Source organism: Stenella coeruleoalba (assembly GCF_951394435.1).
Source record: "Stenella coeruleoalba genome assembly, chromosome: 3".
Taxonomy (NCBI): domain Eukaryota; kingdom Metazoa; phylum Chordata; class Mammalia; order Artiodactyla; family Delphinidae; genus Stenella; species Stenella coeruleoalba.
In genome coordinates this window covers 169,366,859-169,378,946 of record NC_137148.1, presented here as the reverse complement: position 1 = coordinate 169,378,946, position 12,088 = coordinate 169,366,859, and the positions used below count along the sequence as shown (strand labels likewise).

Sequence of the window (12,088 nt, the reverse complement as noted above, 5' to 3'; positions counted from 1 at the left end):
CACAGCTTCCCACGGGGGGCCCCAGGACTCACCCCAGCACTGGCACCCCGCCCCACGTGGACGCCCCCTTCTCCACGCTCCCGGGGCAGCAGGAGGCCTCCCTGAGCATGGTCCCTAAGCTGCAGGGCGCCAGGCCCCTCAGGGTGCAGTATCCATCCCCCACCCGTGCGGACAGGCTGGGCTCTCCTCTCAACAGTGGCCAGTCACTGGGACTCTCAGGCCTCGACGCCCAGAGAGCCTCGGGATGACCCACAGGCCCCGCCGCCAAATCCCGCTGAGCCGCACCCGCTGAGATGTCCCTTGGTGCTCAGGGGGCCGCGGGTGCCCACCTGAGCTCCACCCCAGAGGCCTCTGACGCCACGGGCTCTCAGAACAAGGGGCTCGTTAAGTGAGTGGTGGCACCCTCGGGCCCCCCGGGGGGATGTCCTTCCTGAAAGATGGCAGAGCCGCCCACAGCCAGTCTGGCTGGACTTGTGGAGGAGCAGCAGCCAGCCGGCCACCTTGGAGCCAGCGAAGGGCACTGCTGGCCGCTTGGTGGCACCTGTGAGGATCAGCAGAGGCACGCTGCCAGGGAGGCAACTGTTAAATGTTGGTTACTGGGCTCAAAAAAAAAAAAAAAAAAAGCTATGGCCTGAATGTGTCCCCCCCCAATTCCTATGCTGACTCCCACCCCCCCCCCCCGTGATGGTGCTGGGAGGGGCTTAAGTCACGAGAATGGAGCCCTTGGGAATGGGATTAACACTTCCAGAAAGAGCCCCTAGGCCCCTCGCCGCTTCCACCCTGTGAAGGCACAGCGAGAAGCCTGTGACCCAGAGGATGGAGGACAGCCCTCAGCCGACCACGGCGGCACCCGATCCCAGACTTCCAGCCGTCAGGACGCTGAGCAAACAATTTCTGTTGTTTGTGAGCCATCCCATCTGCAGTATTTTGTTGCAGCAGCCTGAACAGTCTATGACTATTTCTACTTTTTCATTGTAAATGTTTAGAAAATACATATGGAGAGAAATAATACAAAACCCCGCTGTGATCCTGCCACCCAGATTACCTTTGTTAACATCTTTCACGTATATAATTCCTTTTTTCTATAAATGACACACATATAACTTGCTTTCCTCATTCAACAGCATTAAAAGCTCTTTCCCCCAAGGTCATCAAAGATTCTGTTCAGAAGATGCATAAGTGCATCCAACCAACAGCCCACTGTCAGACGTCTAATAACTTCCAGTTCTTTGCCCCTCCTCCCGCGAGGTGACAACCCCTCTAGGACAGGTCATAGACTCCGGCCCCACCCCAGCACGTGGCGGCTGAGCCGGGGACCCTGCCACTTTCAGGATGACTTATGGCGACGTGCCCCGGTACTCCCCCACCTGCTGCCGCAACGTGCCCGGCTCCCCAGCCCTGCCACCACGGGAGGGATGCGCATGACGCTCCGCCCGCGGGCGCCCAACATGCAGTCTCTGCTACACATGCCGACATCCACCCTGTCACCCGGCGCTGCTGGTCCCACTGGCCCTTGTGTGAGCTGTGCATCCTCCTTGCCGCTACCCGGGCTCCTACCTTGTTCTTGAAGTACACCTCGATGGGCATGATGAAGCCTGCGTAACCCGACTCCTCCACTTTGTAGGGGGGCTCCTTGCACACTGGAAAGAAAGGGAAAACCGCTGTCAGCGCTAGGAGGCCAGCTCCCCCAGCATGGGAAACCCCAGGCCCCGTTCCATGCCAAAGGGGTCAAGAGGAAGAGAAGCAGCGGAGCAGGAGAAAGGTGACCCCGTGGCGCCAGGGTGGGAGAGCGCTGGGGAAGGGGCACGAGACCAGCTACGGCAGCGCAGCCAGCACTGGCCACAGGCCACACAGGTTCAACTGACTGAGGGCAGCACAGCAGTGCGGCTCAGCGAGGTGCCGGGCCAGGGGGCCCCTGGTCTCCCAGCAGGGCAGGCACTCTGCTGTGCCCTCCGCCTGCCATCGCCCACTCAAACATGGATACTGAGGCCCCACTTGGGGCCAGGGACACGGACGCCAGGAGATGGAGATGGACATGGCCCGGTCCCAGCGGAGGCTCGCCTGGGTTCCACCTCAGCACCTAAGCAAAGCATTCCCAGGTGAAGAGTGATGAGAGAGGGAGGGAGGGAGGGGGAGAAAGAAACTAAGAAGAACAGTAAAATAGAGGTAAAACAATCTCCCGCAGTCTCACCCTCCAGGATGAACTGTCAATGTTTTGACAGGTATGCTGTCATTATGCAATGACAGCATTGAGAACAATATTGTTCTCCCGCATGTAAGAAAAAAAATCAGAACTGTACAGATCAAATCCCCCTTGTCCTCCGCCCCTCCCTCTCCTGAGGCAACCAGACCGGGAGATAGGAAAAAATAGGGAAAAACCTTTACACACGTATGTCTGTACTGTAATTCTTAAGGGGGCCAGAAATTGCCAGAAAACAGTGCATTGGAACATAATGAAACATGACTTTTTAGGGCTTCCCTGGTGGCGCAGTGGTTGAGAGTCTGCCTGCCAATGCAGGGGACACGGGTTCAAGCCCTGGTCTGGGAAGATCCCACATGCAGCGTAGCAACTAGGCCCATGAGCCACAACTACTGAGCCTGCGTGTCTGGAGCTTGTGCTCCGCAACAAGAGAGGCTGCAACAGTGAGAGGCCCGTGCACCGCGATGAAGAGTGGCCGCCGCTTGGCGCAACTAGAGAAAGCCCTCGCACAGAAACGAAGACCTAACACAGCCAAAAATAAATAAATTAATAAATTAATTTTAAAAAAGAAACATGACTTTTTAAAAATTAAAACCTCGTAAGATTTTTCTTAAAAAAATCATTTAAAATATCATATACCTCAAATATCTCACGTGTCTCATCTATCTGCGCAAACAAAACTGGTGGGGGGTGGGTTTAGAGTAACTGGGGACCCTCAAGGCCAGGGCTGGCTGGACAGCCTTGCACAGGACCCCGCTCTGCAAACCACAGTGGGGGGGCTCCAGGGAGCTGCGCGGACTGGCGGGTAAGCCGGCCCCAGGGGCTCCCCCTGCCCCTACGCCAGCCACTGTCCTCCAAGCCCAGCTCCCGCTCCCCCCACGCCCCCCAGGAGGGCTCAGCCTGCGCTTCAGGCTCCAGTCCCCACAGCCCGGGGCTTGAGGCATGCTCAGCTGGACGGACTTCCCTGCCAGGGGCGAGGGGGGCCGTCCCGACCGGGCCGTAGGACCCACCGCCCCCGCAGCATAGCCTCCCGTGGGGGCAGCAGTAGCCCGGCTGCCTCAGCTGAGCGCCCTGAGCACTGTCACCTGACCTCGGGGCCTGCACAGAATCATTACTGCTACCAAACGCTGCACTCGCTCATTCGTGCATTCACTCCACCACTATCCGCGCCCGACAGTGTCAGGTGCCCGGCTGACGCCAGAGGCCAAGGGGACACCTCTGGTCCCCAGGAGTAAGCTCAGTCACCTTCAGTCTGACGGTCAGCCCACCTGGAAGTAAGGAGTGCCCCTGCCTGCAGGCTGGGTCAATGGGCGGTGGCCCAGGCAGCCCGGGGACACTGTGGGGTCGACCTCGGCCCCAAATCCCTATTTGAGCCAGCTCCTACTCTGCTGCTCCTCGGAGAGCCTCCTGGCGGTGCTGGCTGGGCATGCCGGAAGCAGCCCGCCCCAAGATACCTCCTCGTTCCCTCTGAAGCCCGCGGCTCCCGGCGTCGTGCAGGTCAGGGCCCCAGCTGTCCACCGCTCCCCCGAGGACGCCTCAGCCCCTCCTGCCCCTACGGCTCGGTGGCTCGCCCGCCACCAAGCGCTGTGAAGGCTACCTCCAAACATCTCTGGGCTGCACCCCGCTGCCTGGCGCCCTGAGCCTCCGCTCCAGCCCCTCACCAGCCGGCCTGCCTCAGGCTTGCTCCCAGGCCTCTTCTGCAGAGGCCGCGGGAAGGACCCCTCTGAATCACAGATCTGTGTCCCGTGATGGCTCCTCACTGCCCTCAGGACCAACTTCCAGCCGCTCCAGGGGGCCTGCACGGGGCTCCATGCCCTCCAGGCTCATCTCTCACCAGCCCTGCCACGCTGCCCCTCTCAGATCACAGACCACTTCCTCCGGGACCCCTTCACTGAGCAGCAGCCCCCGTCCCCCATCAAGTTCCAGGCTGCGGTTCCCTCCTCCGGCCCCGAGCGTCCTGTATCACTGGGTCTCAGCACTCCTTGTGCTTACTGTCTCCACCTTCCTCAATCCTACACGAGCTCCGGTTCATGCAGTGTGACACCCCCAGAGCCAGCACCATGGCCAGGCCTTTTGGAAACATTCACTACATATCTGTCAAATACTGCTGAGCGGGCCACATGTCACACCTCTGTCAGGTCATCTACTGAAGTGAGAGGCCTGTCCAGGGACAGGAAGAAATGTGGGCAGGGAGGCCAGGTCACGGCCCGCCTCTCCCCGAGTCTCTCGATCCCGTTTGAGCAGACTGAGGGGGGGTTTCTCCACCTGCATGAACCCTGCCCGCCTAGTGCCCAAGCCCCCCCACTGTGAGCGTCCTGCAGTCTGCCTCATGTGCCCCGGCCTCGCACAGGGCCGAGCACCTGCTTGCTTGCTGAATTAACCTGCATCCAGGAAGGAAAGAGGAAGCAGAGAGGAAGGGTGGCCTGTTCTTGCTGCACAATCCCCCAGCAGAGGAGGGAGGGACCGGGGACCTGCCTGCACCCTCCACCCCAATGTCCATCTCCCCCCGCCCACTCCCAGTCTGAATCCCCTCAGCCATGAAGGCCCGAGTCAGGGCCCCCTCCCGCAGGGACAGCCCTGGCTTCCCTCGGCCTCTGACCCCCAGGTCACTTACTTCCACTCATGTCACCTCTGATCTTCATCTCTCTACCAGACGACAAACCCCTTCAGGGAAGGGACCCTGCTTTGCATTTCTCAATCTCTCTCTAAAGGCCTCTCGGAGGACGGGCACTCCCAGGCTGAAAACCACCTTATCCATTCAGAGACGGGGCACAGGGGCCAGAGTACAGGCTTCCAGATGTGGGAGACCGAGCAGACGCCACCGGCCTGCCTGCCGTCCCACCTGAGGGCCCATGGCAAGCAAAGTGAGGCCAGGAGGAAACCAAATAATGCCGGGAGAGTAACAGGGAGGGAGGCGATGTGAGCAGTCAAGAACTTTCTGGAAGGCAGAAAGTGGGTGAGAGCATGCCGAGCAAGCAAACAGGAAGAGGAAGCTGCAGCCAGGGACATGGCACAGGCGCTGCAGGGGGGGCCTGAGCCCCGGGAGGCCTGGGCTGGGGCATCCGCAGGTGCAGTGGGGAGCGGGTGGCTAGAGGTTTTTCTTGGGGTGATGAAAACGTTCTGGAATGAGAGAGGTGATGGCTGAGCCACTGTACGAACACAATAGACACGAGGATCGTACACATTAAGGGTGAATTTTATCATGTGTGACTCATACCTCAGTAAAGCAGTTATTAAAAAAAAAAAGCCAACCAGAGCGGCTGTGACTGGAACAACAGCCCTGGGTATCCCTCCTGCGACCTTCCCCACCCCACCCCCTGAGTCAGGCCCTTCTCAGTCAGGAAATTGGGGGACCCACTCCCTAACCAGAAACCGCTGGTAAAGCGAACCCATCCTGCCCTGAACAGAGCACTCGGTAAGAGTTCCCACTTGGAGGAAAGAGGCCAAAGAAACAGGAATACTTTGGGGACCACAAGAGAACTTGGGAAAAGGAAAACAAAAACAAAAACAAAAACCTAGAGTCAATGCCCTCAGATGCAAGACTTGCTCAACAAATGAAAACAAAATACTTTTAAAAAGGAAAATTAGAGAGTAAGAAAGGGCTCTTAGACCTTAGTACAAATATAGTACTTACAACTTTTTAATTCAACAAAAAGACCAGAAAATAAATTCGATGGAATCTCCCAGAATGTAGAGCAAAAAGACATTTTTTTTAAAGGGTGAAAGGTGCAAAAACAACTCAGCAGATTAGACAAATGTCAACAGCAGCTAACATTCATAAAGCAACTACTGTATGCCAGGCAGTATTCTCAGCACTTTATACATTTAACTCATTTAATCCTCCCAACAACACTGTGAGGCAGATGCAGTTGTTCCCATTTTACAGATGAAAAGACTTAAACATAGACAAGTTATATAATAAGCATCCTAGAATGCGAAAAAAGAAATTAAATAGGTGGAAAGAAATTGTCAAAGAAATAGAAGCTAAAATGAAGGACACCAGGACTTCCATGGTGGCCCAGTGGTTAAGACTCCACGCTCTCAACGCAGGGGGCCAAGTTCAATCCCTGGTCAGGGAACTAGATCCCACATGCCGCAGCTAAAAGAGCCCACATGCGGCAACAAAGATCCCTCACACAGCAACGAAGATCCAGCATGCCGCAACTAAGACCCAGCACAGCCAAATAAATAAACAAATATTTTTAAAAATAGTAATAATGAATAAAATAAAATGAAGGACACCACATGTCCAACATGATGAACAAACACACAACCAAAAAAGATCCCGGAAACAATGTCATAAAAACCATCTTAAGTCCTTCTAAAGACAAAACAAAAAACTAAAAAACAGGTCATCTGCAACAGAACAAGAACCCAATAGCATCAGACTTCTCAGAAGACAAAGAAGCGACACTTCCAAAGCTCTAAGTGACAGTAATTCTCCAACTAGAACGTTACACCCAACTAGACTACTATTCAAGTGTGGGAACAGAACAAGGGCACTTCAAATACACTAGGAGTCAAGGAGTTTATTCCCCACACACCTTTCTTTGGAAATTGCTTCAGTAATTAATCTCCTGGGAAACTTCTTGAGAAATTATTCTAGTAAAACAGGAAAATAAACCAAAACATAAGGGTATTAGGTAAATCCCCCCAGGAGAAAAGTAAAGGAAAGTCCCAGCGTGATGGCTAAAGAGGAGCCAGTTCTGACTAGAGGAGGAAGAGACCAGAATGAAATATCTCGAAGGGGAAAAAACTCCACTGAATAAATGAAATGCTGGGGAGGATGGAAAAAAGGCAAAGCACCTTTGATGAAAAAGACACAATGCAAGGATGGGAAGAGAAGCAAAGGGTCAAATATGAAGCGCAGTAAACGGGGCCAAATTTTAACCAAGGATGATAAAAAGAGCCCATCTGACCTTGACATGAGCTTGAGCGTTCTCCTTGGAGTGGCCCAGAGTTCAGAGAGGATCCCGACCAGCCCGACAATGGAGAGAGTCGCTACGGTCAGTGCCCTTTGCCAGCTACCGACTTCTAGACTTAATCTCTAATCCTGGAGTGGAGCAACCTTAATGAAGTCAAGTGTGGCTCTCAGAGGGAGGGGTGTAAGGTTCAAGGAAGACGGGGTGCTCCTGCCCTTCTCTTCCTAAATGAAAAGTCAGGAGACCTTGGCCAAAGTTGACAGCATCGAAGAATGCATTCGTTCTCTCAACGAATACTTAGTAAGCACCTAAGTATTACTTAGGATACAGCAGCAAACTATATGGCCAGACACAAACCCCTCACTTGTCGGGGATGAAAGAGGGAGAAGCTTAGGAGAAAGTCTAACCCTTCACGCTAGTAAGTTAATAAACAAATGTGAAAAATCTAGAGATAAGAAGCAAATTTGCTTCTACTGCTTTAAGGTGTTAAGAAAGGACACGACCCAGAAAGGCCTAGAAATGTTGCCCCTGGGGTGATACCACCGCTGATGAGTTGGGAGGTGGGAACATCCCACCTGGCACATCTCTGCTGGGTCTGTTACGGGTGCATATTGTGGTGTAAAAGATACTTTTTAAGCACATAAAGTATAATTTCAGAGGCTGGAGCCCTATAAGAAATTCACTGGCTGCTTCACCTGATCTGTTTTTCACTGACCACTAAGCAAATGGCGAGTGAGCATTTACCATTCGATACCCGTGACGCAGGTGCCCTCTGTGTAGAGGCCGCACCGACTTTGCAAACACGCACGATTCACCTACTGAAACTCTGCCTGCAAAACGACACTTCAAAAGAGTGCACTTCACTCAAAACCCATGTTTCAGACATCGGGAGCTCAGAGAATGTGCTGCTTCCTCGTGACCACAAACAGGTGACTGGGCCTCTCGGGACCTCAGTTTCCACATCTAGATATGGGAGGGGATCCTGGGGGGCTCCCTGCATCGCACAGCACAGAGCGAGGGCAGGACAAACGTAGGCCGCTCTGAGTGTTACTTCTAGCGGCTGCTTGGTTAAGGACCGGAGGGGAGGAAGATGAAACCAGCAGCTGAAAGGTGGATAGGAGTCACCATCTGAGGCCCCTCCCGGAGAGAAAGGGAGGGACGGGAGAGGGCGGTGGTGAAGGAACCGCAGTGGCAGCTGTCTGGGAAAGCAGGCACCTGGGCCAGGAGGGGGCAGCCCGGCTTCTGCTCTGCGTCCGGACACAGCGACCACGGGCTCCCCCAGAATGAACAGGCGTGACCAAGCGCCAAGAAAAACGGGCATATCCAGCCCACAGAGCATAGACTCATGCTTTAAAGCACAGGCAGCTTACCTGGCCCCCTGAGCTTGCTTCCCCATCTGTAAAAGAGGGTCGCGGGGTGAACGAAAAGAGCTTGTGAGCAGGACGTGCCTGATAAGTGGCATGTATCACTACTATTATTATTAGCAGGTGCTTTACAGATACCTGCTGTTGCCAGGAACAAGATGGGCTCTCTCCAAGAGGCTCAGAGACGGAAAAAGGAAAAAGGGAGAGAAGCTGAAGACTCAGGAAAGGAGAAACGAAGGAAAAGGAACAGCGGAAAGCTGATGGAAGAATCCAGAAGAAAAAGAATCTCGAGCCAGTTCTGAACCAGGAGTTTCTACTCCTGTAACACACGTCACTTCCCCACTGGACAGCAAGACACTTGCCGGCCCAAGCCCAGGCCCCCAGCAGGTCCCGGAATGGGCTCCTGCTTCCACCCGAGGCTCCATGCTGTCACAGCATGACCCCCGGCCCCCTGGCCACCTACTGTGGGTAGAGGGGGCAGCAGCCCAGCAACGGCTCTCCCAGCCCTGAAGCCCTTTCCGAGCACAGAGTCCTTTGTTCCTTTATCAATGCATCCATTCGAGAACTATTTGCAAGACCCCTGTGACGGGCTGGGCTTCACATGGGGACCGAATGGTAAAAACAGGAGACAGGGCCCGGCCCCCACAGAGCTCCCAACATCGCCTCCAACTTTGCTCCGAATTCCCCAGGAAGTGGTCTCTGATCGCGCGCCCTGGGTGAGTTCCCGGTTCTCCACCCCGTCAGACAGCCGGGCCGCATGTCACCCTGTACTTCGCAGATGGCCGGGCACTCTGAGGGGTGAAGCCAGGGAGGAGGCGGCGGCGAAACGCAAGCCTTTTCTGCTTTTGCCCCACATACCACGGGCTCTCTAAAGGGCATCTCTCCTCCAACGTGGGCCCAGTAAGCAGCTTCCTGCTTACTCACCAGGGGGTGTAAGTCGCCCTTCCCACCCTCAACCACAGGGCTACATTCTCTGGAAGCTTCTCAGAGCCTGAGTCTAAGTGATGACACAAGATGCTGTCACCACCTCCGCTGGGTTTTCCCTACAGCCAAGTCCGCGGCCAAGGGAGAAGCAGAAGGGATGGTGGAGGCCCTGTGTGGAGGGCGAGCTCTCACCTCGGGCTGCGGGGTACAGGCCACCTGCTCCCCAGGGAGAGGGCAGGCGGCCAGGGTGGGGACACTCACCACGCTTGGGCTTGGGGAAGCTGTCGTGCAGCCGGAAGACCACCTTCTCCACGAAGTGCTGGATCTCACACTGCTCAGGGCCGCGGACAAACACCATCCAGTCATGCGTGAAGCCCTCCGTGGTGGGCTTCTTGCGCAGTTGGGCACGATGTCCCAGCTCTAACTTGACCTGGACAGTGCACTGCAGGGAGAGAGAGGCGGGCACAGGGTCAACGCAGAGCCCAGGGCAGGGTGCTGCAGGCCGTGCCCTCCCCCTGGCCCCCCGCGGCCTACAGAGCTCGTAAGTGAAGGGAGTCTGCGAAGGGGCAGCGCTTTCACAGGAGCAGGAGCCTACACGTGCTCAGGTGGGCGGGGCCCGGACGGCTGTGCATGCCTTCGCTCCCCAGGAGGCCAACGGGGCCCCCCTCCCCGCGCCTCCTCCCCACCCTGCCCCAGGGACTTGGCACCTGTGGTTCCCACTGCCTCGGATGCTCTCCCCCAGGCCTCCCCCCGGCTGGCTCCATCCTGTCACCGAGGTCGCGGCTTGACTGTCACCTCCTCAGAGAAGCCCTCCCTGACCACCCAACCTGAAAGCACCCACCACCACCCCATGGCTCTTTATGACACAGTCTTCTCAGCAGTCTCCATGATCAGACATCATCTTGCTAGCAGTCTGCCTGCTCTCCTCTTGCACTGGCTCACTGCAAATGGCTCCCTGCCCGGAGTAGCAACCCTCACCAAGATCTCCTGGAAAACAGCAGCGTGACCCGTGGTGCCACTGCAGTCGCCCCTCAGTACCCATGCGGGATCGCTTCCCGGACCCGAGGATACCAAAATCCACGGATGTTCAAGTCCCTTAGGTAGAAAGGCTTAGCACTTACATGTAACCTACGGATATCCTCCTGCATACTTTAAATCATCTCTGGGCTACCTATAATACCGCGTACAACGTAAATGCTGGGTAAATAGTTGTAACTGCATGTAAGTACTATGGAAATAGTTGCTGGGGCACAGCAAATTCAAGGGTTGCTTACTGGCACTTTCGGGAATCGTTTTCCCGAATATTTTCGATCCACAACTGATTGAATGTGCGGATGCAGAACCCACGGATCCGGAGGGCAGACTGTACCTCGTTCTACGCATGAGGCAACCAAGGCTCCAAGAGTGAGCTGTGGAGTGGCACACACGAGGCGCCTGAGTTGTGGGGAGATTCAGGCCCAGGTGTGTGTGTGTCACCCAAAGGCCACTCCCTTGGCCAGTGTGCCATCCTGCCGTCCTTGATTAAAGCATTTTCATTCTCCACCATCCCACAGAGTCCCTCCTGGAAAACAGAGACCCCTGGGGTCACCTGAGTCACCTGCACAAACGCTGGCTTTGTTTTCAAAGCAGAACAGCGGTTCACAGTGAGAATGGGGGGCAAGTGTGAAGCCAGCTGGGGACAGGTGCAGGTGGGCCCGCGGCCTCGGGCTGCCCTCCTCACACACATGTTGGCCACTCACCTGAGACAGGAAGCAGCTCGTGCCGGCCCCCCGCCACACACACACACTAAGCAGGCAGCCCCAACCCTTCGTAGAACTTGCACCAGTGAGGCCAGCTGAAACCGCCGACAGGGACCCACTGTACACATCTGCTCTGGCCTGTTAAAACCCTCTCTGGACTTCACAGAGATACAGTCTGACACCTAGTATCAAAATCAAGAACGTTACAAAGAAAGCAGAGGCCAAGTGGACACTTGCTCCTAAGTACTGAGATAACGAGGGACAAGCGGGCCAGTGGCCTGAATCCCACGCATCCGGAAGGAAACTCCCCTGTCGGGCTCAACAGCCCAGGCCCAGACCAGAAACCTCCCTCTGCACTCTCTTTCTCACCACCGGACCCCAGGCACCCCTGGGGCCACAGTCCCTCCAGGACCTGCCTCTTCTCTGGGTTCCAAAACCCTGTTCAGACCCACCACCGGCGTACTCCCCACTCTTCCACCCCTCGCTGCTCGGTCACTGCCGGGAAAGCATGGCCCGGCGCTCTCGGTCAGAATCGAGTCCGCAGGCCTCAGCATACCTCCCATCTCACACCTGTGCTTCCTCAAGTCTGGGGTATTCCTCGTTTACCATGCTTTCACCCAAGATCAGAGAGTATGTCACAGAGCCGTGCAAGTTTCCCGCGCTGCAATCCCCTGTACGTGCACACACACATGCTCGTGCACAAAGAAGATGCTGCTAAGTTCTGGCCAGGCCTTAGAGGCTGAGAACCGAGGAAGCACAGGAAAACGCACACACCCTGCATCCCAACTCAGTCAGACACCAGCCATCCCCAAACATACCGGGAACGTCCACTCCCATCCACCTCTGCTCCTTCCGGCCCGCAGCCGGGGGCGCCCTAACTCACTTCTCTCTGATTGGAATTCCACTTGTCCCTTAAGCCCTGGCTCAAGTGCTACTCTC

The 12,088-nt window shown here is 55.7% G+C and overlaps 1 protein-coding gene across 3 annotated transcripts in view; it reads right to left on the bottom strand.

The window, feature by feature from the left end:
* The window catches only part of MLLT1 (MLLT1 super elongation complex subunit), a 128,223-nt gene that overhangs the window by 45,004 nt on the left and 71,131 nt on the right, over positions 1 to 12,088 (bottom strand). For all 3 annotated transcript variants that reach the window (XM_079918497.1, XM_079918496.1, XM_079918498.1), the window contains 2 exons: positions 9,672 to 9,852; positions 1,558 to 1,640 (listed from right to left, as the gene is read on the bottom strand). In XM_079918497.1, the coding sequence (XP_079774623.1) occupies positions 1,558 to 1,640; positions 9,672 to 9,768 (180 nt within the window). In that variant the 5' untranslated portion in view covers positions 9,769 to 9,852. The remainder of the gene's footprint in view (positions 1 to 1,557; positions 1,641 to 9,671; positions 9,853 to 12,088) is intronic.